Source organism: Heloderma suspectum, chromosome 5 (assembly GCF_057233095.1).
Source record: "Heloderma suspectum isolate Gila_16-S chromosome 5, 16-S_ref, whole genome shotgun sequence".
In the NCBI taxonomy this organism is placed as follows: domain Eukaryota; kingdom Metazoa; phylum Chordata; class Lepidosauria; order Squamata; family Helodermatidae; genus Heloderma; species Heloderma suspectum.
The window spans coordinates 28899197-28926159 of record NC_139462.1 but is presented as its reverse complement, the minus strand read 5'-3'; the positions used below and the strand labels follow the sequence as shown (position 1 = coordinate 28926159).

The window sequence follows — 26963 nt, the reverse complement described above, 5'->3', positions numbered from 1 at the left end:
GGACGTAGGCGCATGCACTGCAATGGAGAGAACAGCGCTGATAGCGCCCAATAATAGTCTTCAGACACATGTAGGAAGAAAGCCAGACTATGAAGCACATGGTCTTCGATGTCTATATACTAATGCCCAGAGTATGGGAAACAAACAGAACGAACTTGAACTCTTAATACAGGAGGGAAATTATGACTTGATAGGTATAACTGAGACTTGGTGGGATGACTCTCATGACTGGAATACAGCAGTTGAAGGATATAACTTGTTCAAAAAGAACAGGAGGAACAGAAAGGGAGGCGGGGTTGCACTGTATGTGAAAAATACATATCTCTGCACAGAAATACAGGAGGAGGAGCTTGGTAGCCCCATCGAGAGCATCTGGGTTGAAATAAATGGAGCAAAGAATAAAAGGAACCTGGTGGTTGGAGTCTACTACCGGCCACCCAATCAAGGAGAAGACAAGGATGAAACTTTTGAAAATCAAATAGCCAATGTTTTAAGGAAGCATGATGTAGTAGTAATGGGGGACTTCAATTTCCCCGATATTTGTTGGGAGACAAATTCTGCAAAACATGGCCCCTCCAGGAAATTCCTGACTTGTGTGGCGGATAACTTCCTCCTACAGAAAGTAGAGGAAGGAACTAGAGGATCGGCTATCCTTGACTTGATCCTAACCAACAGAGATGACTTAGTGGATAAAGTAGCAGTTACAGGAACTCTGGGGGAAAGCGACCATGTTGTACTTGAGTTCTTGGTTCTAAGGGAAGCAAAAGCCGAGTGTACTCAAACGCGTACCCTGGATTTTAGGAAAGCTGATTTTAATAAACTCAGAACAATGATCAGTAAGGTCCCATGGCAAGCAATGCTAGCGAGAAAAGGAGTCCAAGATGGGTGGGAACTTTTAAAAAAGGAAATTCTCAAGGCACAATCACAAACAATTCCAACAAGAAGAAAAGGTGGAAGACAACAGAAGAAGCCAATGTGGCTTCACAAAAAGCTTAGGGATGACCTGAAAACAAAAAAGGACACATATAGGAAGTGGAAAGAAGGCCAAGTAACAAAGGAAGAGTACAGGCAGGTAGCACAGAATTGCAGGGATGGCGTCAGGAAGGCTAAAGCGGAGAACGAGGTGAGGTTAGCGAGGGATGCTAAAAACAACAAAAAGGCTTTCTTCAGCTACGTGCATAGTAAAAGGCAGAGGAAAGAAATGGTTGTTCAGCTATTAAATAAGGATGGCAAAATGATAACAGAGGACAAAGAAAAGGCAGAGGTGCTCAATTCCTACTTTGGCTCAGTCTTCTCCCAAAAGAGGGTCTATGACCCCCCTGGCAAAGGCGAAGTACAGGCTGAAGGGGCAGGATTGCAGCTTGAGATCGACAGGCATATGGTCAAGGAACACCTCATTACTTTGAATGAGTTCAAATCTCCAGGGCCAGATGAACTGCATCCTAGAGTCATAAAGGAACTGGCAGAAGAGCTCTCAGAACCGCTGTCTATTCTCTTTGAGAAATCATGGAGGACCGGGGAAGTGCCAGATGACTGGAGGAGGGCTAACGTTGTCCCTATCTTCAAAAAGGGTAAAAAGGAGGAACCTGGGAACTACAGACCAGTCAGTCTGACATCAATCCCTGGGAAAATTCTGGAGCAGATCATAAAGCAATCCATCTGGAAGCACCTTGACAACAATGCAGTGATTACTCGAAGCCAACATGGATTTGTCAAAAACAAGTCCTGCCAGACAAATCTGATCTCATTTTTTGATCAAGTCACCTCCCTTGTAGACCGTGGGAATGCTGTAGACATCATATACCTCGACTTCAGCAAAGCTTTCGACAAAGTGCCCCATGATATCCTGATGAGCAAACTAGCTCGAAGTGGGCTAGATGAAACAACGATCATGTGGATCCACAGTTGGCTACAGAATCGGACCCAAAGAGTGCTTATCAATGGGACCTTCTCAAGCTGGGGAGAGGTAACGAGTGGGGTACCGCAGGGCTCAGTCCTGGGCCCAGTGCTCTTCAATATTTTTATTAATGACTTGGAGGAGGAGGTGCAGGGAATGCTGATCAAATTTGCAGATGACACAAAATTGGGAGGGATAGCTAATACTTTGGAAGGCAGAAACAAAATTCAAAGTGATCTGGATAGACTGGAGTGCTGGGCAGAAAACAACAGAATGGCATTTAATAGGGACAAATGCCAAGTTCTGCACCTAGGAAAAAGAAACCAAATGCACAGTTACAAGATGGGGGATACGTGGCTCAACCACACTACGAGCGAGAAGGATCTTGGAATTGTCGTCGATCACAAGCTGAATATGAGCCAACAATGTGATGTGGCTGCAAAAAAGGCAAATGCTATTTTGGGCTGCATTCATAGAAGCATCGCTTCCAAATCCCGGGAAGTACTAGTTCCCCTCTACTCAGCACTGGTTAGGCCTCATCTGGAGTACTGTGTCCAGTTCTGGGCACCACACTTTAAGAAGGATGCAGACAAGCTGGAGAGGGTTCAAAGGAGGGCAACAAAGATGATCAGGGGACTGGAAACAAAGCCCTATGAAGAGAGACTGAAAGAACTGGGCATGTTTAGCCTTGAGAAGAGAAGACTGAGGGGAGATATGATAGCGCTCTTCAAGTACTTGAAAGGTTGTCACAGAGAAGAAGGCCAGGATCTCTTCTCGATCATCCCAGAGTGCAGGACACGGAATAATGGGCTCAAGTTACAGGAAGCCAGATTCCGACTGAACATCAGGAAAAACTTCCTGAGTGTCAGAGCAATACGGCAATGGAACCAATTACCTGGGGAGGTGGTGGGCTCTCCCACACTGGAGGCCTTCAAGACGAGGCTGGACAGCCATTTGTCAGGGATGCTCTGACTTGGATTCCTGCATTGAGCAGGGGGTTGGACTCGATGGCCTTGTAGGCCCCTTCCAACCCTACTATTCTATGATTCTATGCTTTGAATATACTTTTTTTTCTTACAGAAGAGTGGGATAAAAGTCTTAAATAAATCCCCAGCCATGAATAGGAGTGCTCTTGTTCAGGGCTCCAAGCCAGCCTGGAAAAAAGCCCCTGTAGTACTGTTTGGACTTAAGGGAAAGACTTTGGGGGACACCCCTCTCCTGAAACTTTTCCCCACTGTGCTATAAAGGCCTAAGAGGTGCTTTATGGCTATATAGCATGGGAGGGGGAGGAAAGTAAAAAATATCATGTGGAGAAGAGAGGTTTTTAATCTGATGACATATCCTCTAGTGATTAGTCTAATCCCTTCCCCAAGGCTCAAGCAGGCGAATTCCCTCTTCTCTTATCCTGTAGAAACCTTTTTTCTTTTTGTTTTTCAGTAGACATTCTATAGGTTCTGGAAGCTGACAGGCCATTTTTTTGATGGACCCAATTCCAAACTGATCGACATGGGTCTACCCAAGTTTGGTGTTAGAGGGAATGATGTGACATTATACCTTCTTTATCTGATAGGTTGTCTGTGCCAAATTTGATTGATTTTATTCACGGATTCATCATGTTTTGCTTGTTTTAAACCCTACTATTCTTAAGAAGCCATAAGTTGCAAAATCCAGCTAACACATTTTTCTTATCCTTGTGGAATATTTTAGTTTAAACTTCAGAAACTTCCTTTTGCAGTAATCAGTCAGCTGCTCACAGCTATACAAGCTGAATTAAGGTAACCAATCAGGAGCAGTACTGCATGTGACTCACAAGTTCATTCTATGTTCTACTGCAGAGCTACCTGTCCAGTACCACTGCAGGGGGAGAATTCAGCTTCTTGCTGTTATGCCACAACAACTCATCTTTAAATCCCAGCCCTGACACAACAGTGTCAATGCACTGGCACTCCCAAGCCCTTATATAGTCTGCTCAGAAAAAAGTGCTGGTGTTGGGAGCAGGAAAAGGGCTGGGCGATGACGGGGAGGGAGGCAAAGCCAACAACATGAAGAGTTGCCTCCTCCCACACCGTCCTGCCTGCACCCTAAGGTGTGATGAGGATTCTCTTCTGTTGTCCCAAGAGTTGCTGATGTAAGACTGTTGGGACAAATTAGTGTCTTCTCTATGGAGGCAGAACTCCAGTTGAGGAACTCCTTTCCATGGGGAGGCCCATTTAGCCCCCTCGCTTTTTTACTTTCCACTACCTGGTTAAGGCCGTACTGTTTAGGCGTGCATTTCAATAGCCTGAATATTCTTCTGGCTGACTTCACCGTTTTATTCAGGCTTTCTAATATGCTGTATACACTGTGAGCTGCTGCCTCAAGTGTTGGAGTGTTTTTTCCAGTAAAAGGGTAGAAGATAGCTTTTCTAAATACATTTTCTGAACAAACATCATCTTGTTCAAGAACCTAAAGGGCCATCTGGGCAACCCTATCTTCCTTTCCCCATTTGCCTGGGAACTGTCAAATGGAGTGCAACTGTATAGCTTCTCCCCATTTACATGGTTCAAGATCTGTCCATGTGCAGCAACTGAATTGACAGCACAGGGACAGATGACTAATCAGAATAGCCCCATTACTGCTGATAAACTACATATAATCATCATGTCAAAATGATAGCATAAACTGGCCATCAGAACCCCAACTCCACTTCAAAAAGGAAGTGTTTCTAGACCTTATAAATGCATAGGTTACTGCACAATAGGACAATGACAAAGCATTAACAGTAAGGTAGTAAAACTTATCCAGGGCATTGTCTGAAGACACATGAGGCAGCCACCTTGGCAGGTCTGGGTCTGGCCAGTGCTTGGAGGGGAGACCACCTGGGAACCTTATGTAGCCACCTGGAGTTCCACAATGGAAGAAAGGTGGGGTATAAATGTAATAAATAAAAAAAAAATTTTTCCACTCACATAATTTCAGAATAGAGACATGATTTTGAAATCTGGGGCAATAATTTCAAATAAGAATAGTAATCTGCAAATTAGCTGATCCCTTCCACCCTGTATTTCATTTCTGAATTAATCCTTGATATTGATCCCACCTTAGGATCTAGGAAACTCCCCCACACACACACTAAAGGCAGTATAAACATATTTAAATAAATGAACTTTGAATGAAAGTTTTCCAAAATGACACCAGTCTAAAAGAGACACACAGCACTAAGTATCTTTTACCATCTTTGAAGAACATTAATTTTTTCTGGTATACATTAGTGAAGTTGGTTGCTCAAAATCTATTGAAGATGAATGGTGCAAACACTTATATGGGCAGTGTTCCTGTACTAGACTATGATCTTAATGGTCTTCTTAGCTGTGAATGTACTAGCTAGATCAACAATAAATTCTGTTTACGCTTCTTCATTACAGCTGACATTTGGAAAAGTCCATTGTTTAATCATTCATTTCCCCAGTTCCTGTCAGTCACAACTTCCCAATATGATCCTCAAGAACTTGTAAATTCATGAATTTTTATGAAAGTGAATAGGAAGTATTTTGTATTCAGCAAATGCATTGCAGCTAATCAGGGTCATTATTTTCCACCTGCCTGTTCTTCGGAGCATGGTCTAGGCATACCATGCTAATAAATTAAAAACACATTTTGAAAGTGCATTAAAACTGACTTGACAAAGCTCAAACATGAAAACCTTCCTGTTCACATTTGGAATACACTGAAATCTACATGTCTAAAGATGAATGCTTATGAAATAGACCACTTTTAGAAACTCCATACAGGTATTTTTACAACCCAAGCAAGAACACGATTATTCAGAAGTATGATCCACTGATCTCAATGGGTTTTAATTTTCTAGCAAGAATGCTTAGTGTGATACAACCTGAACTTGCAATTCTAACAACCTGATCCTTTAGCTTACAGTGAAAGATAAGTAGTAATACAATCAAATGCAGTGCGATTGCATTGAACCAGTGCATGACAAGTGGCGGCATTGCATGAGTACAGCAAAATATCTAGAATATTGCACAGATCCAGACATACTGATGTGGCTGAACCATGCACAACCTTGTATGAATCAGATGTAGATCAAGAAGAGGGATGCATCAGGTGAGGGGCAGAAGAATAGAGATGTAAACTGAATAAGTGCCCTTTCTTGGTTGGTCAAAGCTTGCAGACAGCAAGATGAACAAACCCTTGAAAACTGACAGAAGCCAAGCAGAGGCAGGCAGACTGTCCATAGTTAGAGATGGTGATAGTTTGCCAGGAAGTCCAGCACAGAGAGAACAGGTAGCAGTAACCAGGTAATCAGCAGGTCCATGAGAGTTCCCAGGCAGCAGCATACAGCTCATTCCAAATACCTCCAGAACAAAACAGAGTGCTGTATAGTAATGTGGGGAGGCAGCGGGAGTGCAACCCTGTTTATTCTGCTCTATCTCTCATTGGCTTTTGATACCATTGACCATGGCATCCTCCTGGATCGACTCTGTGGGATGGGTATTGGAGGCACTGTGCTACAGTGGTTCCAGTCCTACTTACAGGGCAGATTTGAGTTACACTGGGTGACTTTTAGGGATGTATGAAACCCCCTTACCTGGAGTCTATGGGGGGTCTGCGGCAGGGGACCCGTCCCTCCCTCCCCCGGAAACCTCGCTGCCTGGCTCCATTCTGGGGCAAGTCTGCAGAGCTGCTGGCTGGTTCCGGCCACTGGTGGACTTCCAGCCACTGCTGGTCTGCGGATGCAAGTGGCGTCCAGCGTAGCGGACTCCATTTGCGTCCCTGCTCTTTGCCATGATAGGCTATGTAAATCTTTATGTAGCCTATCATGGCAAAGAGCAGGGACGCAAATGGCGCAGCAGACGTAGCCTATTACTGCAAAGCCTTTATGTAGCCTATTATTGCAAAGAACAGGGATGTAATGGTGTCCGCTATGCCATTTGCGTCCCTGCTCTTTGCTGTAAAATATTTATGTAGCCTATCACAGCAAAGAGAAGGGATGTAAATGGCGTCTGCTACACCGGATGCCATTTTCTTCCGCAGACCGGCAGTGGATGAACTAGACCTGACCAGTGGCAGGTAGGATCTATTCCGGGGCAACTTTGTGGGGTGGCAGAGGTGGGTGGTCCGTTCCCGCCATGGACTCTGAGGGGCCAGATTCTTTAGAATCCGGCATTATTGGAGTCTGTGGCGGAATTCTCTAACATCCCTAGTGACTTTTCCTCAGCCCCTTGGCAATTGAGCTAAGGGGTCCTGCAGGGTACCATCTTGTCCCCAATGTTTAACATCTATATAAAGCCGCTGGGAGTGATCATTACGGGTTTGGAGCTAAATGCCATCAGTATGCTGATGACACACAGTTCTATCTCCCTGTGACATCTGAATCAGGAGAGGCTGCGCAAGTCCTGAACCAGTGGCTAGACTCAGAAATGGGCTGGATGAGGGCCAATAAACTGAAGCTGAACCCCAGCAAGACAGAAGCCCTGTGAGTGAGTGGTTCCTGGGTCTGGGAGATAGGCTCATTGCCTGTTCTGGATGGGGTTGCACTCCCTCTGAAAGGTCAGGTCTGTAGTCTGGAGGTACTCCTAGATCCATCATTGTCGCTGGAGGCCCAAGTGGCCAATGCGGATTGGAGTGCCTTTTACCAGCTTCAGCTGGCTCACCAGCTACGGCCTCTCCTGGACAGGGATAGCTTGACCACTGTGGTACAGGCATTAGTAACCTCAAGACTGGATTACTGCAATGCGCTCCATGTGGGGCTGCCCTTAAGGCTGGTCCCGAAGCAGGAGCTAGTACAGAATGCAGCAGCTTAGCTGTTGTCAGGAGCTGCCCCTTTTCAGCATGCAACTCCTTTGCTGAGGGAACTGCACTGGCTGCCTATTCGCTACTGGGCCAGGTTTAAGGTAGTAGTACTTGTGTACAAAGCCCTAAACAACTTGGGACCAGGATACCTGAGAGAGCACCTTCTCCCTTACCAACCTGCCTGGTCACTGAGGTCATCAGAGGGCATGTTCTTGTGGTTCCACATGGACCCATGGCCTGGTTGGAGTCCACCAGGAAAAGAGCCTTCAGTGTGTTGGCCCCCTTCCTATGGAATTCCCTGCCTTTGGAGGTCAGGCAGACACCAATGTTGTGTTGCTTCTGGTGCCTCCTGAAGACATTGTCATTTCAAGAGGCCTTCCTTGAGTGACCAGCCATGGTTTATTAAATTGACCTTATTGGAACTGGTCTTTTTAAAAAAATGTTTTGACTGTTTTAACCTGGTATTTTATTCTTTTCTTTGTTGTTCACTGCTCCAAAATCTTCTAATGTGGAGCAGTATATAAATACTGTAAATAAATAAATGCAGACCATGAATATTGCTTCAAGTCTCTTCCCTCACTTTAATGAAGAACGGATCTCTTAAAGGGGCCACTTTCAAGCCTGAAGCCTAGCAGAGTTCTTTGGCATGTTGTTTCTTGGTAATCTCCTGCCATCCCTAGCAAGCAAGAGCAGGTGAACCTGTGGTCTTAGACAACACGCTCATTGAAAGGTTCAGGCTGCCCACACAGGCTGTTTGGATTGCTGGATCCTGGTCTACATCTGACAGGAAGTGCTCTGCAGTGCAGGAGCCTATCTGCTTACCCCTGGACTTGGCTTTCAGGCCCCTGGAAAGACACACACTCTCTGATTCCATGTCCTTTGGGTCAAAGTTCTTGTGGACACTATCCAGGTCTGGGACATATGAGTTACTGCCTGGGTCCAGGGCTTGCTGAAAGTTTAAGGGGGACCCTGAGGAAATGTTATCAGGTGGATCTCACCACTAGCTGTGCTTCTTCCTTAGGGGAGATATGATAGCACTCTTCAAGTACTTGAAAGGTTGTCACAGAGAGGAAGGCCAGGATCTCTTCTCGATCATCCCAGAGTGCAGGACACAGAATAATGGGCTCAAGTTACAGGAAGCTGGATTCTGGCTGAACATCAGGAAAAACTTCCTGACTGTTAGAGCAATGCAACAATGGAACCAATTACCTAGGGAGGTAGTGGGCTCTCCCACGCTGAAGGCATTCAAGAGGAGGCTGGACAGGCACCTGTCGGGGATGCTCTGACTTGGATTCCTGCATTGAGCAGAGGGTTGGCTTGATGGTCTTGTAGGCCTCTTCTAACCCTACTATTCTATGATTCTATAGCAGCAGCAGCAGCAGCTCCTCCTCCATTGCATAAAGGACAGGCAGCAGTAGCTGCCATTGCTTGCCACTGGTAGGCAATCAATAGTGGCTGCAAGGAGCTGCAGCCACTGGAACTGTGGCTACAGGAAAGGGCAGAAGCTTGCCACCAGCTGCCACCGATCACTCAGTCACTTGAGTGGGTGAGCAACTGTATCAGTGGCAAGGAGCCGCAACAGCAACTGTTGCCTGCCTACTCCCTTTGGGCAGAATATGAGCAGCGTTTAAGCCCCCAGGTTGGCCAAGCTGCTGTGGGCGATGGAGTTTGCAGTCTAACACATCTGGAAGGTGCCAGGCTGGGGAAGCAACCGGACCGCGAAATGCAGTATCCAAGGTGCTGAACTTGATTCCCAAAATAGGTTCTGACTGAAACCCAGAGTGGATTCACATCCCCACTGACATCGGAGCCACCAGCCTCTACTGCCTGTGCACATGCCTCCTGGCAAGAGGATGTCAACTGGCATGCTCCAGTGCAAGAAGCACAACAGTAAAAATCAGTGGAGGCCCTAAAGGAGCTATCCAGGGTGCTGAATCTTATCCCCCAAATAGGATCAGTGTCTTGGATAGCTCCTTTAGAGTTCTGGTTGCTTCTGGCTGAAACCCGGAATGGATTTACAGCCCCACCGAAATAGGAGCCACCAGCCTCTGCTGGTAAAAATAGAATCATAGAACTCTAGAGTTGGAAGGGACCTTGGAGATCACCTAGTCCAATACGCTGCTCAATGCAGGATTCAAGTATAGCATCCCTGATAGATGGCTGTCCAGCCTGTTTAAATACCTCCAGGAAAGGAGAGCCCACCACCTCCCAACACAGTCTGTTCCACTTCTCTTACCATTAGGAAATGTCACCAAACATTTAACTTGAAATCTGCTTCCTTGCCATTTCTAGTCCTGCGCCTAGGGATGGACGAAAGGGACTTACCTTGTCCGCAGCTTGCTTTGCACTGGGGGGGGAGGTGCTTCGCTTCTCCCCCCGAAGTTCAGGCGAGGGGGGGGAGGCGCCCCGCCTCGCCCGAAATTCAGGATGGGGGGGAGGCACCCCATCCCTCGTCGCCAAAATTCAGGCCGGGGAGGAGTGCCCCGTCTACCCGGCTGCGAAAAAAAAAAGTAAAGTAAAAACAAAACAAAACACACACCTGTGATAGGCTACGTAACGATTTACGTAGCCTATCACAGCTAGATTTCCAAAGTCAGCCATGATAGGCTATGTAAATCGTCACGTAGCCTATCACGGGTGACTCTGAAAAAAAAAAAGCGCGTACGCAAATGGCGGCGCCCATGGGGCGCCGCCATTTGTGTTCCTTAGTTTGGCACATCTAGTCTACGTAAAGATTTACATAGATTACGGCGAAAATAAGGGAACGCTATTTGTGTTGCCCTTATTTTCACCGTAGTCTACGTAAATCTTTACGTAGACTAGACGTGCCAAACTAAGGAATTTGTTTTTTCAAAGTCACCTGTGATAGGCTACATGACGATTTACATAGCCTATCATGGCTGACTTTGGAAATCTAGCCGTGATAGGCTACGTAAATCGTTATGTAGCCTATCACGGGTGTGTGTGTGTGTGTGTTTTTACTTTACTTTTTTATTTTGTAATGGTGGCGGCGGCAGCTGGTCAGAAGACCGGCCGCCACCGCCAAAACGCCGCCGGGACCCGCCGCCGAGAGGGAGATTCGCATGAGGTAAGTCCCATCCCGGGGGTGGGGCGGGGGGCCGGCGGAGAATTTCACCACCAATTTCGGGGGGCCGAATGCGTTGGCATTCGGCCTCCTGGAGATTCGTGGAGAAATTCTCCGCCATCCTTACCTGCGCCCTGGTACAACAGAAAAAGTCTGCTTCTTCTTCTGCATGACCGGCTGTATTTGAAGACAGCGATCATGTCTCCCCTTAATCTTCTCTATTGAATGTCTCCCTTTCCCCAGTTGTAGCGCCAGAGTGATTTACTGCTCACATCACAAGAAAACACATTTTCTATATCGTCTATTATGTAAAGGGTGGGTACAATAAGGCTATGATCAAAGCTCTCACTCAGAGCAGATCAGCTCATCAGAACTGGGACATGTCACTAGAATAAGGACTTATCCTCTGCAATTATGCTATTTATAAACAAGCAGGCAAAACATTCAGGGCATCAGACCCACAATGGTGAAGCTCCCTTCCCCAAAACTAATAAATACATAAAAAATAAAAATAAAAGCAGCATGGATTTACAAATTTATTTATTTATTTATTATTTCATTTCTATACTGCCCAATAGCCGAAGCTCTTGGACAATGCAAAATGAAAGTCCACTTCTCAGCCCCCAGCTTTTCCATAGTGCAATTACCACAGCAAGTGAACAAAATTAATGCCGCTTTCTAAACTGGAAATGCTGGGAGAAGGAAAGGGAAGGGTGAGTGAAGACAGAATCTTGCATGGTCATTACAAAAATTAAAGGCGTCACTGAGAGAGATGCCAAGATTAACAGTGGCACCATATAGATACAGTTACTTTTTCATATAGGCTATACATTCATAACCCTAGTTTTCTTCTTTTGCTTAACCCATAAGTGCTTCTCCCATCATGGCTTTTTATTTTCAGCTAGTCATACACAGGATCAGATTGTTGGTCTGTTATGTATTTTTTAACAATCATGGTACTTTGATAATGAGCATGAGAAACTGAGCATGAGAAATCTAGTGTTGGGATGCTCAATAAAGGCTAGTGCACGCCCTGAGCAAGTTACAATTCTGTGTTTCTTATTCTAATTAAAAGAACCTTATTAGTACTCCTCTTGGTTTTCTTAACAATGCTTGTGCAGCTGTCATTAAAGCATCTTTAGTAGTCATTTCAGTTTCTTGACTCACACCTTTCATTATTGCACTTAGAGCCATTATCACCTTTTTTAACATCTCCCCTGCAGTACAGCTTCAACTGGGCTAAACAAACAGCACTAAAATGCACTGGAATGGTTCAAAGGATAGGTTATTAGCCAGGTTGCCAGTCCAAGCCCCCACTGCTGCAGGTTCTCATTACAAGTGAATCCAGCAAGGGTGGGTTGTTGAGATGGTTGACAAGCCACCCAGAACCCATGGGCTGTTTAACTACCCCAGTAACCCTCCCTTGGTGGGTTCACATTCACACAGAAGTTATGGTACACCCTTGCTGCACCCCGAATATTCAGAATGGTGGCCACTACCATGACAAGCCTGGTGGGAAAATTCACTCACAGTGGTTTGTTGATACATGTGAACTGCAGCACCATGTCCATTGCCTGTTTCTTTAACTATCCATAGACAGCACAGTATTGCACAGGCCTGTATGATGAATGTTCTGGGTAAAAGGAATAGCAAATCATGGTGTAAAGCCTTGGACTATTAGAGAAATAAGGGGGAAAGAGGTTAAAAAGTCCCCAGGGTAAAAGTTGAATACATCGGACATTGAACTATGTAAACATACAAGTGTAAAGTCAGGGGGAAACATCATGTCTTATGTGCTAGACCAACCTTGCCAAGCTTGGTAACTTCCGGAAGTTTTGAATGATAATTTCCATGATGACTGACCATTAGCTGGGGCTGATGGGAGTTGTAGTCCAAAATATCTGGAAGGCACCAGGCTGGGGAAGGCTGTACTTGACCTTTACAATAAGGGCGTACTGTGGTGCCTGCCTGAAAACGTTTGACTCACTATAAGCAGAATGAAGTCTTTTAACCATGCAAAGTGGCTTGCCAAGTGTCTGAAGCCTATCCTGTTTTTGCAAGCCCAGTTAGGTATCCCTGCAGCAGGCTTCAAACTCTTAATTTAGAGGTGCCAAGATAGTAATAAATCAGATCCAGGTTTACTTACAAGGAGTACTTTATTGAGCGAGTTACAGCACACAGGTGTACCCAATGGTTGGATCAGACAGCTTCTCTGAACCCAGAGCCATGGGGTAAAATGGATTTTATACCATACATGTCAGCAGTGAGGCAGCATGAAAACAGCAAGCATTAATTAGCATTCATTCCCAGCATAGACTAACAGTGCTTGTTCAGAAGGAAACTTTCCCAGCACAGACACCTGCAGCTTTAAGGCAAACAAGCTTCATTTCCCAGGTGCATCCTGATAAGACCCTCTAGCCTTCGTTAGCATGGAATGTGCTGAGGCCACTACTATCGACCTTTGACTCATCTTGGTAAATCAAGATGCCTGTTAGGGAAAACAGCAGCCGACTGAACCAAAGTCAGAGAGCATTACAGATCATCTAAACCCCTCTAAAACTACTAATAGCTTGGATCAGGCCTGGGACCTTACAGCAGCAAAGACAGAAGATTTAACAAGTCCCTGGTGGGCTGCCATACCTGACCAGTGGGTTGCAATTTGGCTACATGGGTCGCAAATTGTTCTGGCCTATCAGAATGCATTCTTTAAAAAAACTCTGTCTATTGTGTGCCCCAGTGCTGGAAACTGTACAAGAAAGCTCCCTGATTTCCAAATAAAGAGACAGAATAATGTCATGAGTAAAGGATTTGTATCAGAAACTCAGGAATAATGCATGCACGAAGACCTGATTTCTTTTATATTAAAGAGAGCACAACCACATGATCATAATTCCATACTGAAAGCACAGGAAGTGGATACACATGGAAATACATTGAAAAAAAGAAGAAGAGTATGACCCCAAGGAGCACTAAAATAATTTTAAATAAACAATGCAATACAGTATTTTGAGAACTGGGAACACCGCTACCTGCACAAGAGTAATGGCACAAACTACAATGTTATACTTGCATTACAAAATATGTTATTCCAGTACTGTGGGCAGCTACTGCTGGTAGACAAATATTTATAATTTGCTCGGGAAGGAGCCTGTGGGAAGGAGGACCAGCCAGGTGTACCAGGTGGATCCTAAGCCTGCTTCTGTCCCCACCAAACAGGTACTTAAGACGGTGTTGCCAGAGGCAGCGCCTCGGCATGGCGCTAAGTGCAACACTAAGTGTGCATTTAGCGTCGCACTTGGAGTTGCATGGAACAGCACCTGAAGACCCACCCACCTGTCTCTCCAGAGACACCAGCAGCCACAGATACCAGCAGCAAATAGCAGCAGCAGGGGGCAGCAGCTTTAAAGACCAGGGAGAAAGGGGCAAACGTGGATTTTATCTGCTCCTTCTTAGCTGCTGTTCTCTTTTATCTTTTATATTCTTTTACACTGTTGTATATTTTATATCCTAACATTTGAATATGTGCCTGGGAGGACTATTGGGCAACTCAGGGGGTCGGGGAGGTGCCACTATAACTGTGGTCATGGGCAGGGGGAGGTATGGCATTGGGGGATTAACAGGCCAGCTGAGGAGGAGAGGGGCTAGACACCTTACAGCTGTCCCCTCTTCTGGTTCTTCCCCCAACCTGATGGTTCCTGGCAGCCTTACCAGTCTGCCCTTGGGTCTGGTGGTGCTGCTGCTGAATGCCAGGTCGGCCCAAAATAAAATCTCCCTCATCCATGATTTGATTGTGGATGAGGGGGCTGACCTGGTATGTATTACTGAGACCTGGGTGGGGGAACTGGGAAGGGTCACTCTCTCCCAGCTGTGCCCTCCTGGGTACTCGATGCAGCACCAACACCGACTCGAGGGTCGAGGAGGGGGGGTTGCCGTGGTCTATAGGAATTCAATCTCCCTCTCTAGGCTTCCTGCCCATTTCAGTGCAGATCTTGAGTGTTTGTACCTTGTGTTGGGTACCCGGGACAGATTAGGGATTCTGTTGGTGTACCGCCCACCCTGCTGCCCATCAGAGTCCCTGCCTGAGCTGACGGAGGTAGTCTCAGACTTGGTGTTGAGGACCCCTAGGATGATGGTCCTGGGGGATCTCAACTTCCATGCCAAGGCGGCTCAGGACTTCATGGCTGCCTTGACAAGGATGGGGCTGTCCCAACATGTCATCGGCCCAACGCATATTAAAGGACACACGCTTGACCTGGTTTTCTCAACTGGGCAGGAGGATGGTGATCTGAAAGTGGAGGAATTAACATCTGTCCCTTTGTCATGGTATCATTTCCTACTGAGGTTTAGACTCCTGGCAGCCTTCCCCCTCTGCAAGGGTGGGGGACCTATTAAAATGGTCCGCCCCCAGAGGCTAATGGATTCCGATGGATTCCAGAGGGCTCTGGGGGATTTACCTGCTGGTATGGCTGGTGCTCCTGTCGAAGTCCAGGTTGCTCTGCGGAATGCAGAGATCACTCGGGTGGTTGACACGATCACACCCAAGTGCCCTCTCTCTGAGCAGAGCCCAGCCAGCTCCTTGGTATACACCTGAGCTGAGGGCAATGAAGCAAGAGGGGAGATGGCTAGAACACAGGTGGAGGAAAACTCGTGCTGAGTCTAACCGAACACAGGTAAGAGCCCACTATCAAGCCTACTCTGTGGCGGTGGGGGTGGCAAAGAGACAGTTCTTTTCCACCAGCATTGCATCTTCTCAGTGTCATGCAGCAGAGATTTTCCGAGTGGTTCACGGCCTGTTACATTCTGGGCCAGGGAGAGAGATGGTGGAACCCTCAGTGGTACGCTGTGATAAGTTTGTGTGGCACTTTGAAGATAAAGTCACTCAGATTCGTCATGAATTGGACACCATGATTAATGCAGTTCCATTGGTAGAGGCATTCAGAGCACCACCTGGTCCAGTTTTATTGGATGAGTTTCAGTTACTGAGGCCTGAGGATGTGGACAAGGTGCTTGGCCAAGTCCAATCGACCACTTGTGTGCTTGACCCTTGCTCTTCATGGCTTATTAAATCAAACAAGGAGGGGATGTCCGGCTGGGTCCAGGAGGTTGTAAATTCCTCCTTGAGAGAGGGAGTGGTGCCAGCTGCTTTAAAAGAGGCAGTAATTAGACCACTCCTGAAAAAGCCTAACCTGGACCCAGAGAATGTTAACAGTTATAGTCCAGTGGCCAACATCCCCTTCCTGGGAAAGGTGCTTGAGCGGGTGGTTGTAGGACAGCTCCAGGCACTCTTGAATGAAACGGATTATCTAGATCCATTTCAATCGGGCTTCAGGCCTGGTTTTGAAACGAAAACTGTCTTGGTCGCCCTGTGGGATGACCTCTGCCAGGAGAGGGACAGGGGGAGTGTGACCCTGTTGATTCTCCTGGACCTTTCAGTGGCTTTCGATACCATCGACCATGGTATTCTTCTGGATAGGGTGTCTGGGTTGGGAGTTGGAGGCACTGCACTGCAGTGGTTCCGCTCCTACTTGGAGGGCCGATTCCAGAAGGTGGTGCTGGGGGATTATTGCTCTGTGCCATGGCAATTGTGCCATGGGGTTCCACAGGGCTCTATTCTATCTCCCATGCTGTTTAACATCTACATGAAACCGCTGGGGGAAGTTATCTGGAGGTGTGGGCTGAGGTGCCATCAATATGCGGATGACACCCAGCTCTACCTTTTTCACATCAAAACCAGTTGAGGCAGTGGCTATTCTGAATTAGTGCCTGGGCACGGTAATGGCCTAGATGAGGGCCAATAAACTGAAACTCAGTCCAGACAAGATGGAGGTACTGTTAGTGGGTAGTTCGTCTGCCCGGCTAGGTGATATTCAACCTGTTCTGGAGGGGGTTGCACTCCCCCTAAAGGATCACATTTGTAGCTTGGGGGTGCTCTTGGATCCAGAACTGTCACTTGAGGCACAGGTGAACTCAGTGGCATGGAGCACTTTTTATCAGTTTAGGCTGGTATACCAACTACACCCTTATCTGGACAGGGATAGCCTAGCTACAGTTATCCATGCTCTGATAACTTCTCGTCACCACTCCAACCCAAGCACCACTCCAACCCAAGAAGCTGCTTTTAAGTTGTGTGTGTGTGTGTGTGTATATATATATATATATATATATGTGTGTGTGTGTGTGTGTGTGTATATATATATATACATATATATATATATATATATATATAGAGAGAGAGAGAGAGAGAGAGAGAGATTGATTGAGATTCTTAATCATTTTTGCCTCACACTATTTAAAACTAAAAAAAAAATGCTTTGCTATGCATGGAAAAAGATACAAGTACTGTACTTGTATATTTTTCCTTGCAGAGAAAACAGCATTTTAAAAAGAACACCTCTCTATAAAACTGTCTTCCACTTACTTTACAGCTTTTGTCAAGAAAAAAAAACACTGAAGACATCATCTGAGCATCAGCTTTAATTTGGCCTTTAGTCAAAAGACTTGTCTCTAGAAGTGACAGATGAAGTTCTAGAGCCAATTAACAACTTAATAAAATGAGCAAGTAACTTATTTAGGAGTGCTTAAGGAACCATGGAATTCTGACCATAAATAATTGTTATAATGATATTACCAAGAACTGAAGGGTAGCCAATTTAACACAAGATTTTTAAAAAGGGATTTGGGGAGCAATCCTATGGCCACTAGACACTGTCTAGAGGGCCATAGGTTATGCTCTTTTCCGGGAATCGAACTCGGAGCCAGTCGGTTTGGAGGCGGCCACCTATCTTGATAGGACTGCATCCTTAGAAGGATATCCATGAAATTGCAGGCCTCCTGGCCAATGTCTTTCCTAGATAAACTAGTTTTGTTGTTTATTCAGTCAGTCGCTTCCAACTCTTCGTGACTTCGTCGACCAGCCCACGCCAGAGCTTCCTGTTGGCCGTTGCCACCCCCAGCTCCCCCAACGTCGGATCCATCACCTCCAGAATATCACCCATCCATCTGGCCCTTGGTCGGCCCCTCTTCCTTTTGCCTTCCACTTTCCCTAGCATCAGCATCTTCTTCAGGGTATCCCGTCTTCTCATTATGTGGCCAAAGTACTTCAGTTTTGCCTTTCATATCATTCCCTCAAGTGAGCAGTCTGGCTTTATTTCCTGGAGTATGGACTGGTTTGATCTTCATGCAGTCCAAGGCACTCTCAGAATTTTCCTCCAGCACCACAGTTCAAAAGCATCTATCTTCTTTCGCTCAGCCTTCCTTATGGTCCAGCTCTTGCAGCCATAGGTTACTATAGGGAATACCATTGCTTTCACTATGCAGACGTTTGTTGTCAGTGTGATGTCTCTGCGCTTAACTATTTTATCAAGATTTGTCATTGCTCTCCTCCCAAGAAGTAAACATCTTCTGATTTCCTGGCTGCATTCAGCATCTGCAGTAATCTTTGTGCCTAGAAAGACAAAGTCTGTCACTGCCTCCACGTTTTCTCCCTCTATTTGCCAGTTATCAATCAAGCTGGTTGCCATAACCTTGGTTTTTTTGAGGTTTAACTGAAACCCAGCTTTTGCACTTTCTTCTTTCACCTTCATCATGAGGTTCCTCAGCTCCTCCTCGCTTTCAGCCATCAAAGTGGTATCATCTGCATATCTGAGATTGTTAATGTTTCTTCCAGCGATTTTAACTCCAGCCTTGGCTTCATCAAGCCCAGCACGTCATAGCATGATGTGTTCTGCGTACAGGTTGAATAGGTAGGGTGAGAGTATACAGCACTGCCGTACTCCTTTCCCAATCTTAAACCACTCCGTTGTTCCATTGTCTGTTTTTACCATTGCTACTTGGTCGTTATACAGATTCCTCAGGAGGCAGACAAGATGACTTGGTATCCCCATACCACCAAGAACTTGCCACAATTTGTGATGATCCACACAGTCAAAGGCCTTAGAATAGTCAATGAAACAGAAACAGATGTTTTTATGAAACTCCCTGGCTTTCTCCATTATCCAGTGGATATTGGCAATTTGGTCTCTAGTTCCTTTGCCTTTTCGAAACCCAGCTTGTACATCTGGCAATTCTCGTTTCATGAATTGCTGGAGTCTACCTTGCAAGATCTTGATCATTACCTTACTGGCATGTGAAATAAGTGCCCCCGTTGGATAGTTTTAACATTCTTTGGTGCTTCCCTTTTTTGGTATGGGGATATAAGTTGATTTTTTCCAATCTGTTGGCCATTCTTGTGTTTTCCAAATCTGCTGGCATATGGCATTCATCACCTTGACAGCATCATCTTGCAAGATTTTAAACAGTTCAGCTGGGATACCGTCATCTCCTGCTGCCTTGTTATTAGCAATGCTGCTTAAGGACCATTCAACCTCGCTCTTCAGGATGTCTCGCTCTAGCTCACTGACCACACCGTCAAATCTATCCCCGATATTATTATCCTTCCTATACAGATCTGCTGTATATTCTTGCCACCTTTTCTTGATCTCTTTTGCTTCTGTTAGGTCCTTGCCATCTTTGTTTTTGATCATACCCATTTTTGCCTGGAATTTACCTCCGATGTTCCTAATTTTCTGGAAGAGGTCTCTTGTCCTTTCTATTCTATTATCTCCTTCCGCTTCCGCACATTGCTTGTTTAAAAATAACTCCTTATCTCTTCTGGCTAACCTCTGGAATTTTGCATTTAATTGGGCATCTCTCCCCCATCACTGTTGTCTTTTGCTTTCCTTCTTTCTTGGGCTGCTTCCAGTGTCTCAGCAGACAGCCATCTTGCCTTCTTGGTTTTCTTTTTCTTTGGGACGTTTTTTGTTGCCGCCTCCTGAACAATGTTGCGAACTTCTGTCCATAGTTCTTCCGGGACCCTATCTACTAAATCTAGTCCCTTAAATCTATTCTTCACCTCCACTGCATATTCATGAGGAATATTAGTGAGCTCTTATCTAACTGATCTGTGGGTCTTCCCTATTCTCTTTAGTCTGATTCTAAATTGTGCAATAAGAAGTTTGTGATCTGAACAGCTCCAAGTCAAAGCACTATTAAGCTAGAATGTTCAGTAAAGAGTTTTTAAGGCTAGACAACTGACTGTTTTCACCTTGGAGGTGGGAATTAAGCAGTGGAATCCCTAAAGCATATATTTTTGGACCAGTGCAATTGAATCTACCCATAAATATTCTGGAGTCAGAGATCAGCAGTGAGATGGGATAGCTACATTTCTGGATGACACCAAACTATTCAGGATAAGGAAAACCCACATGGATTATGTGCTCCAAAAGGATTTCTCCAAACTGGGGGAATGGTCAACAGAATGGCAAATGAGATTCAATGTTAAGTAAGTGTGAAGTGATGCATATTGTGCAAAAATAACAGCACATCTACGCTGAAAGGATCTGAGCTGGCTACGCCTATCCAGAAAAGAGATCTTTGAATTCTGTGGGATAACTGAGCATAAAAATGCTGAGTCAGTATGCAGTAGAAGTGAAAGAGGAAATTCTAAATTCTAAGACATCTATGATGCCGCTGCTTTTGGAATACAGTGTATAATTCTGATACCGTGCTGCAAAAAGGAAATTGTATAGCTTGAACATATGAAAATCATAAAGGGTTTGTTTTCCTATAAGGAAAGGCATACAAAAACTTTGGGGCTTAGTGTAGGGGGAAAAAAAGATAATAGAATCATAGAATAGTAGGGTTAGAAGGGGCCTACAAGACCATCAAGTCCAACCCCCTTCTCAATGCAGGAAACTAAGGGAAACCTGACAGAGGTTTATAAAATAATGAATGGTATGGAGAAAGCCCATGGAGTAAAAACTCTAACTCTCTCTCTCTCTCTCTCTGATGACACTAGAATTCAGAGTCACTCAATGACATTGATTGGCAGTAAATTCAAGAAAGAGGAAAGTACATCTCCAGACAATGGATCATACCATATAACAGTGTTCCCCAATGTGGTGCCCTCCAGATGTTTTGAACTACAGCTCCCAGCATACATCATCATTGGCCATGCTGGCCAGGGCTGATGGGAGTTGTACCCCAAAACATCTGTTGAGCACTGCATTGGGGAAGGCTGCCATATAAAGCTCACTGCCACAAGATGTGGCAATGTCCATTCGATAGCTTCAAGGGGAGATTAGATGAATTCACGGAGGACAACTCTATCATCTATTAGCCATGACAACTCAGGCTAAAACCCTGTATCCATTTACCTTGGGGTAAGCTTCGTTGTACTTTAATGGGACTTGCTTTTCATTAGACAAGTATACGATTCCGCTGTAAATGGAACTTCCCATTTTGAACAGAAGGTGGGGGGACTAACAGAGCAGAATTGTTGCCTTCAAACCCTGCTTATGAGCCTCCTGGAAGCATATGGCTGGCTACTGTTGGCCTACTGGACTAGATGGACCCTCGGGGTCAACCAGCAGGGCTGCTTGGGTTTCTGTTCTTGTTGCCATGAAATTTTATTTTGATTTTTGTTAAGAGGCAACAAAAAGATGAGGAACATACATAGAACAAGATCACTAAAGAAACAAGTCTTAGTCTAACACTAATACGCTTATGGAAAAAGCTAGAGTAAACTGCCTAAGTAGAAGCTCACTATCTAATGAAAGGATTAAAATCCAAGGTATATAGCATATATAAGTGAGCAATCCTATGGCCGCTAGACAGTGGCTAGATGGCCATAGGATATTGTGTTATCCAGGAACCGACCTCGGAGCCCGGGCTCTGAGGTCAGTTCCCAGAGAACTGACCTCCCCCCACTTCCGCACTGCCTCCGAGGTTGACGGAACAGCCCCATGCTCCACACTCGCAAGAGGAGTGCGGAGCGGCTGGAAAGGGGCGTGCCCAGGGGCGTTCCGGGGTGGGGAAGGCAGAAATGCCTGTATGACACATCTAGCTGAAAATGCAGGGCAGGAGGAGCATGGAGGGAACAATCCCCCCATGCTTCTCCTGCCTTAGGTGGCCGTCTATCTGGATAGGATTGCGCCCTAAGAGTTATGAGCAAAAGTGGGTTATTGTGTGTCTGTGTGCATGAATGTATTAGAAAAAAGGATATAGGCAATTTGTTCAAAAGTGTAAAAGGCATTTTATATTCTTCATGTATAAGACCAAATTCACCTATCAGTGTTCACTCTTGCCCACAGCCCAGGAGAAAGTGGAACAAAGCCTAGAGAGGGACCAGAGCCACATCAGCCTATGACTACAAAATATAAGAGAAGAGATAAAACTGAAGGGAGGTGAAAACCTTATGGAAAACAGGGATTCCTAGCACAGATAATGCATGCACACAAAGGTAGGGCAACTCATTCTTGTACTGCATTGAATGGAAGGGATGGAGGTTGGATTGGAGCTATCTTCCAGTCGGTTCAATGTAAGAAGAGATTACCCAAGTGTCTGTGCCTCCCAAAAGAGATCTATTCGATACTCTGGGTCTTTTTATATATTGCTTTTATTTGGTAAGATGTAGCTGCAAATGGGTGTGAAAGTGGATACGAGCTGGCTCCTTGTTATGTGCCCACCTGGGTTTGTACGACACAATTCTGGGTTTATATGACCACCTCCTCTAAGTCATTCAAGAAGTAACATCTATCTCTTTCATTTTTCATGCAAAACTGAGATATATGAAAAATCATTTTGTCCTTGTGACAGGGCTGAGCATAAATCCAAGTATTTATTCCTATTTAGATGAAACCAGCTACTGTGTGTGTGTCTATATTACACACACACTTACTTTACATCAATTTGTGTGGTTTGGCAAAGCTACCCCGGTAAATTTCCCCCTAGTTTTGAAAATTCTAGAAAGCATTAACAAGTTTATTCATTATAAGCTCAATAGTTGTTTTCTAGATTTTTTATCTAACCACTTTATTATCATTATTAATTACTACTCTATAATGGATCAGTTAATGCAATTCCCAGCTTACACTCTATACACTGGGGTTCTATAAATATTCATATCCTTTCATCAACATTATTAACCATATCAAGGTCACAGGAAGGTGTAATGTTTCCAGATCCTGACATGTAAACAGGTAGTAAATAAGCAGACAGACAAGTCCCTAGGCTACAAAACTCATCCATGCACCATCCAAGTTCTAATACTTGGTGTTCCCTGCCCCATTCTTAACATAGGGCAGTCACTTAAATAGATCTGGCACTTTGAAGAAACTTTGGAATACCTCTAAAGCGCACTTTTTAAAAATCAAGCCCCTGTATGCATGTGGGGCTGAATCTACACACAGCATTTATACCGTTACCATACCATTTTCATAACTATTGGGACACATGACACCAATGGGCACCAATAGTTATGAAAACAGTATGATAATAGCATAACTGCTATGTGTAGATTCAGCCCCACGGGAGTTTATCTGTTTTGAATAATTTTCTTGCTGTTTACCTACCTGCTTTTTATTCAAGTGAATACCATGGTCAGACAGCTGTCTGGGAGATCCACTCAGTGGCATCAGCCCACACACGCAGACCTATTATATCACCCCAACGCCAACCCAGAAAGTCCTGAATATTCTTTTAAGAAGAAAATAGATTTGAAATTCATTGAGGTCCAGAGTCCTCCTATAAAAGTCAACAGAAAATGCTGAGCTCTGAAGCCAAGCTCCTATTGGGTCATTGTGCCTGTTTACTAAGAAAGTGCCCCTCTCTAAAGCAATCCAACTTCCCAGCTCAGGTGCTGAGACTTATAACAGCTCATCAGCACAAGTATGAGAGCAGCTGGAATATCTGGAAACACACACACACAGTCATACAGCACCTTAACGATTACAGGTGCTTCTACACAGAGGGCACCTACTGCTACCAACCAGAAGAGTATCATGCAGCTATTCTATCTTTTCTTTCTTAACATATTTTCCACAGTAGGAAAACAGATGGAAGAAATGGTGGAAAAACACAGTATAGTTACAAGTGGAAGATGCTGCTGCTGTTTGGACCCTATAAAATTCTGTGAATTGGAAAATTCTGATTCCATAATAAAAGCCTCACCTGAAAGTACCCTAACAGATAAAGCTGCAATTCTATACCCACTTACTGAGAGTAAGACCTACTGAACTCAGTTGGACTTACATCTGAGTAGATACATATGGGGTTGCACTGTAATCAAGGCAAACTTTTGTACAGTCTAGAGAGCTCTAGGCTGTTGGATGCTGACAGGACTGGGATTTTAGTAATTTTACACTGGTCTTATTCCTCCTGTGGCATTTTAATGATTTGTCAGCTGCTCTGAACCCCTTTTTGACTACAGGGAGGGGTAGCAGCTCCTTGTAATAAATACATACATACATACATAAAATCTCTCTCCCACTCTAGCTCCTCTTCTCTCTCTCTTGCTCCTATTTATTTTTTCTTTTTTTCCTTTCCTTCTGTCTCTCTGGCTCCTCTCTCTCCCTGGCTCCCCCCCCCCCCGCCCCACTGGCTCCTCTTCCTTTTTTCTCTTCCTTGTGTCTCTCTGGCTCCTCTCTCTCTCTCTGTGGTTTCTCTTTCTCGCCCCCCTTCCTTCCTTCCCTCTGGGTTCTCTCTCACTCTGGTTCCTTTCTCCCCCCCCTTCCTTCTCTCTCTCTCTCTCTGGTTTCTTTCTCAACCCTCCTTCCTTCCTTCCTTCCTTCCTTCCTTCCCTCTGGGTTCTCTCTCACTCTGGCTCCTTTCTCCCCCCCCCACTTCCTTCTGTCTCTCTGTCTCTCTCTCTGGTTTCTCTTTCTCGCCTTCCTTCCTTCCCTCTGGGTTCTCTCTCACTCTGGCTCCTTTCTCTCCCCCCCCCCACTTCCTTCTGTCTCTCTCTCTCTGGTTTCTCTTTCTCGCCTTCCTTCCTTCCTTCCCTCTGGGTTCTCTCTCACTCTGGCTCCTTTCTCCCCCCCCCCACTTCCTTCTGTCTCTCTCTCTCTCTCTCTCTGGTTTCTCTTTCTCGCCCCCCTCCCTCCCTTCCCTCCCTCTCTCCCTCTGGGTTCTCTCTCACTCTGGCTCCTTTCTTTTTTCGCCTCCCTTCCTTTCTTCTGTCCCTCTCTCTCTCCGGTGACAGACACATAGAGAGGTCAGTGGTGCAAAACTGCTTGGACCAAGGCAGAGCAAAGTGCATCCCTCACAAGGCATCCTCCTCGCCCGCCCTGCAGGCGTCTCGCACTGCTTCACCCAGAAGCTGAAGGAGGAAGGGCGGCGGCAGCAGAACTTTTTCGCCCTCCACGCCTCCCCCCCAGCCGGTCCTCCTCCTTCCCCAGACAGCCTGAGCGCGCGCGTGGCGCGGCTGCCTCCGTTACCTGCTCGTGCGCCTCTGCCATGGCGCTCGCCAGTTTTCCTCCAACGCTGCCGGGCTAAACGCGCGCGCGCGCGCCCTCACTGGAGCCCCTCCCGCAGCGGCTGAGGCAAAAAAGCAACGCGGCCCACAAAAGAGCCCCTCGCGCTGCCCGCGGCCCCGTTCCTCGGCGGGACTCTGCTCCGCGCAGCCCGGCAGGTCGCCGCTGCCTCTTGAGTTGTTCTACCAAGGAGAGAGCGGCGGTGGCGGGCGGCTGGGCAAGGCGCGGGCGCCTAACAGCAGCTCAGCTCCCGCCCGAGCTGGGAGGAAGGCGGCGGGTGCCGAAATCCCAGGCCGAGCCTATTTAACCTCGCCGGCGCGCTGGTCATCACAATAAATGAGACCCCGAACCGCGCGCGCGCCTGCAGGGGCGCTTTCCCCGCTCGCACGCCCCCGAGGGCGCGTCAGGCGGGAAAATTGGGGCGGGGGGAGAGAGCAAGGGAGGCAGCGACACCGGCGTCCCGTAAGCCATTTACGCATGCTGCTCCAACGAAGCTGCTCCAACGGACTCCTCAGGGGCCGGGTCGACGCGTGCAGCACGGTGAGGTGGTGGAACAGCTTTACGCAGCTTGGCTGGTGCCTTCCAGATGAGAACATAAGAACAGCTCTGCTGGCTCAGACCAAGGGGCCATCTAGACCAGCATTCTGTTCACACAGTGGCCAACCAGCTGCCTGTGGGACGCCCACACGCGGGGCGTGAGTGCAACAGCACCCTCCTGCCCATGTTCCCCAGCAACTGGTGTACACAGGCTCACCGCCTCTGATACAGGAGGAGGAGGTAGCGTGTAGCCATCAGGACTAGTAACCGTTGTTAACCTTCTCCTCCAGGGCTTTGTCCACTCCAATCCCCTTTTAAAGCCATCCAAATTGGTGTCCGTCGCTATATCTTGTGGAAGTGAATTCCATAGTTTAACTATGTGCTGTATGAAGAAGCCCTTCCTTTTATCTGTCCTCAGTCTCCCACCAGTCAGCTTCATGCGGTGACCCCTTTGGGTTCTGGTATTCTGAGAGAGGGAGAAAAATGTCTCCCTATCCATTTTCTCCAAACCATGCATAATTGTGTACACCTCTATGATGTGTTGCGCTACAACTCCCAGCATTGGCCACCCAGTTTAACACATCTGGAGGGCACCACTGAGGTTGGAGAAGGCTGTGGTAGAAGGACGAGTTAGTAGAGGGATGCCATAGTTGAATGTTCTCTTAAGGTAGGCTTTCCGAACCCGGCATACCCCCCTTCCGGTAAATGTGTTGGACTACATCTCCCACCATCCCCATTCAGCATGATGGCCGGAGATTATGAGAGTTGTAATCCAACCCATCTAGAAGGCCTGAGGTTAGGAGAGGCTGTCTGATGATAAATTCTCTCTGGAAGTAGAAAACCAGCACATCAGGCAGTGAAATTTTAACCTAGCCATTTGCTTGCTGTGTTCGTTTTCTATTTGTGTGGAGTTTTTTTAAAAAGTGGTGGGGTATTCAAATGTGATATCTCCCACCTTTACAATGGTACAATCAATTAATACCACATTACCATTCTATATCACCTCAGTAAGAGATTGAGAGTACTCTTTTATACTTGCCTAGTCAGAAGTTGAGCATTCCTGAACTTTGGGGGCATTTCACACGTGTTTTTTTTTTTTTTTTAATTCTGTAATGCAAATGGCAAACCTAACTGGCATAAATGTGCATTCATATTATCTTTTGCATTCTGTCCTCTACAGAAGAGCTGTAGCTCAATGGTAGAGTACATGGTTTGTATGCAAAAGGTTCCCAGTTCAATCCCTGACATCTCCAGAGTGGACTAGAAAGACGTCCTGTCTGAAAGCTTGGAGAGCTGTTGCCTGTTTGTGTAGACCACCCTTCTGCATCCTGATGCCTTGCAGCTGTTTTACACCATAACTCCCATCAGC

General features: G+C 46.0%; 1 protein-coding gene across 2 annotated transcripts in view; it reads right to left on the bottom strand.

The window, feature by feature from the left end:
* LOC146343725 (melanopsin-like) overlaps positions 1-25514 on the bottom strand; it is a 68375-nt gene extending 42861 nt beyond the window's left edge. The window contains exon 1 of one of the 2 annotated variants that reach the window (XM_084855642.1): positions 25022-25514. In XM_084855642.1, the coding sequence (XP_084711768.1) occupies positions 25022-25042 (21 nt within the window). In that variant the 5' untranslated portion in view covers positions 25043-25514. The remainder of the gene's footprint in view (positions 1-25021) is intronic. The other variant, XM_084855640.1, reaches the window with a different exon arrangement.
* Positions 25515-26963: the final 1449 nt, after the last annotated feature.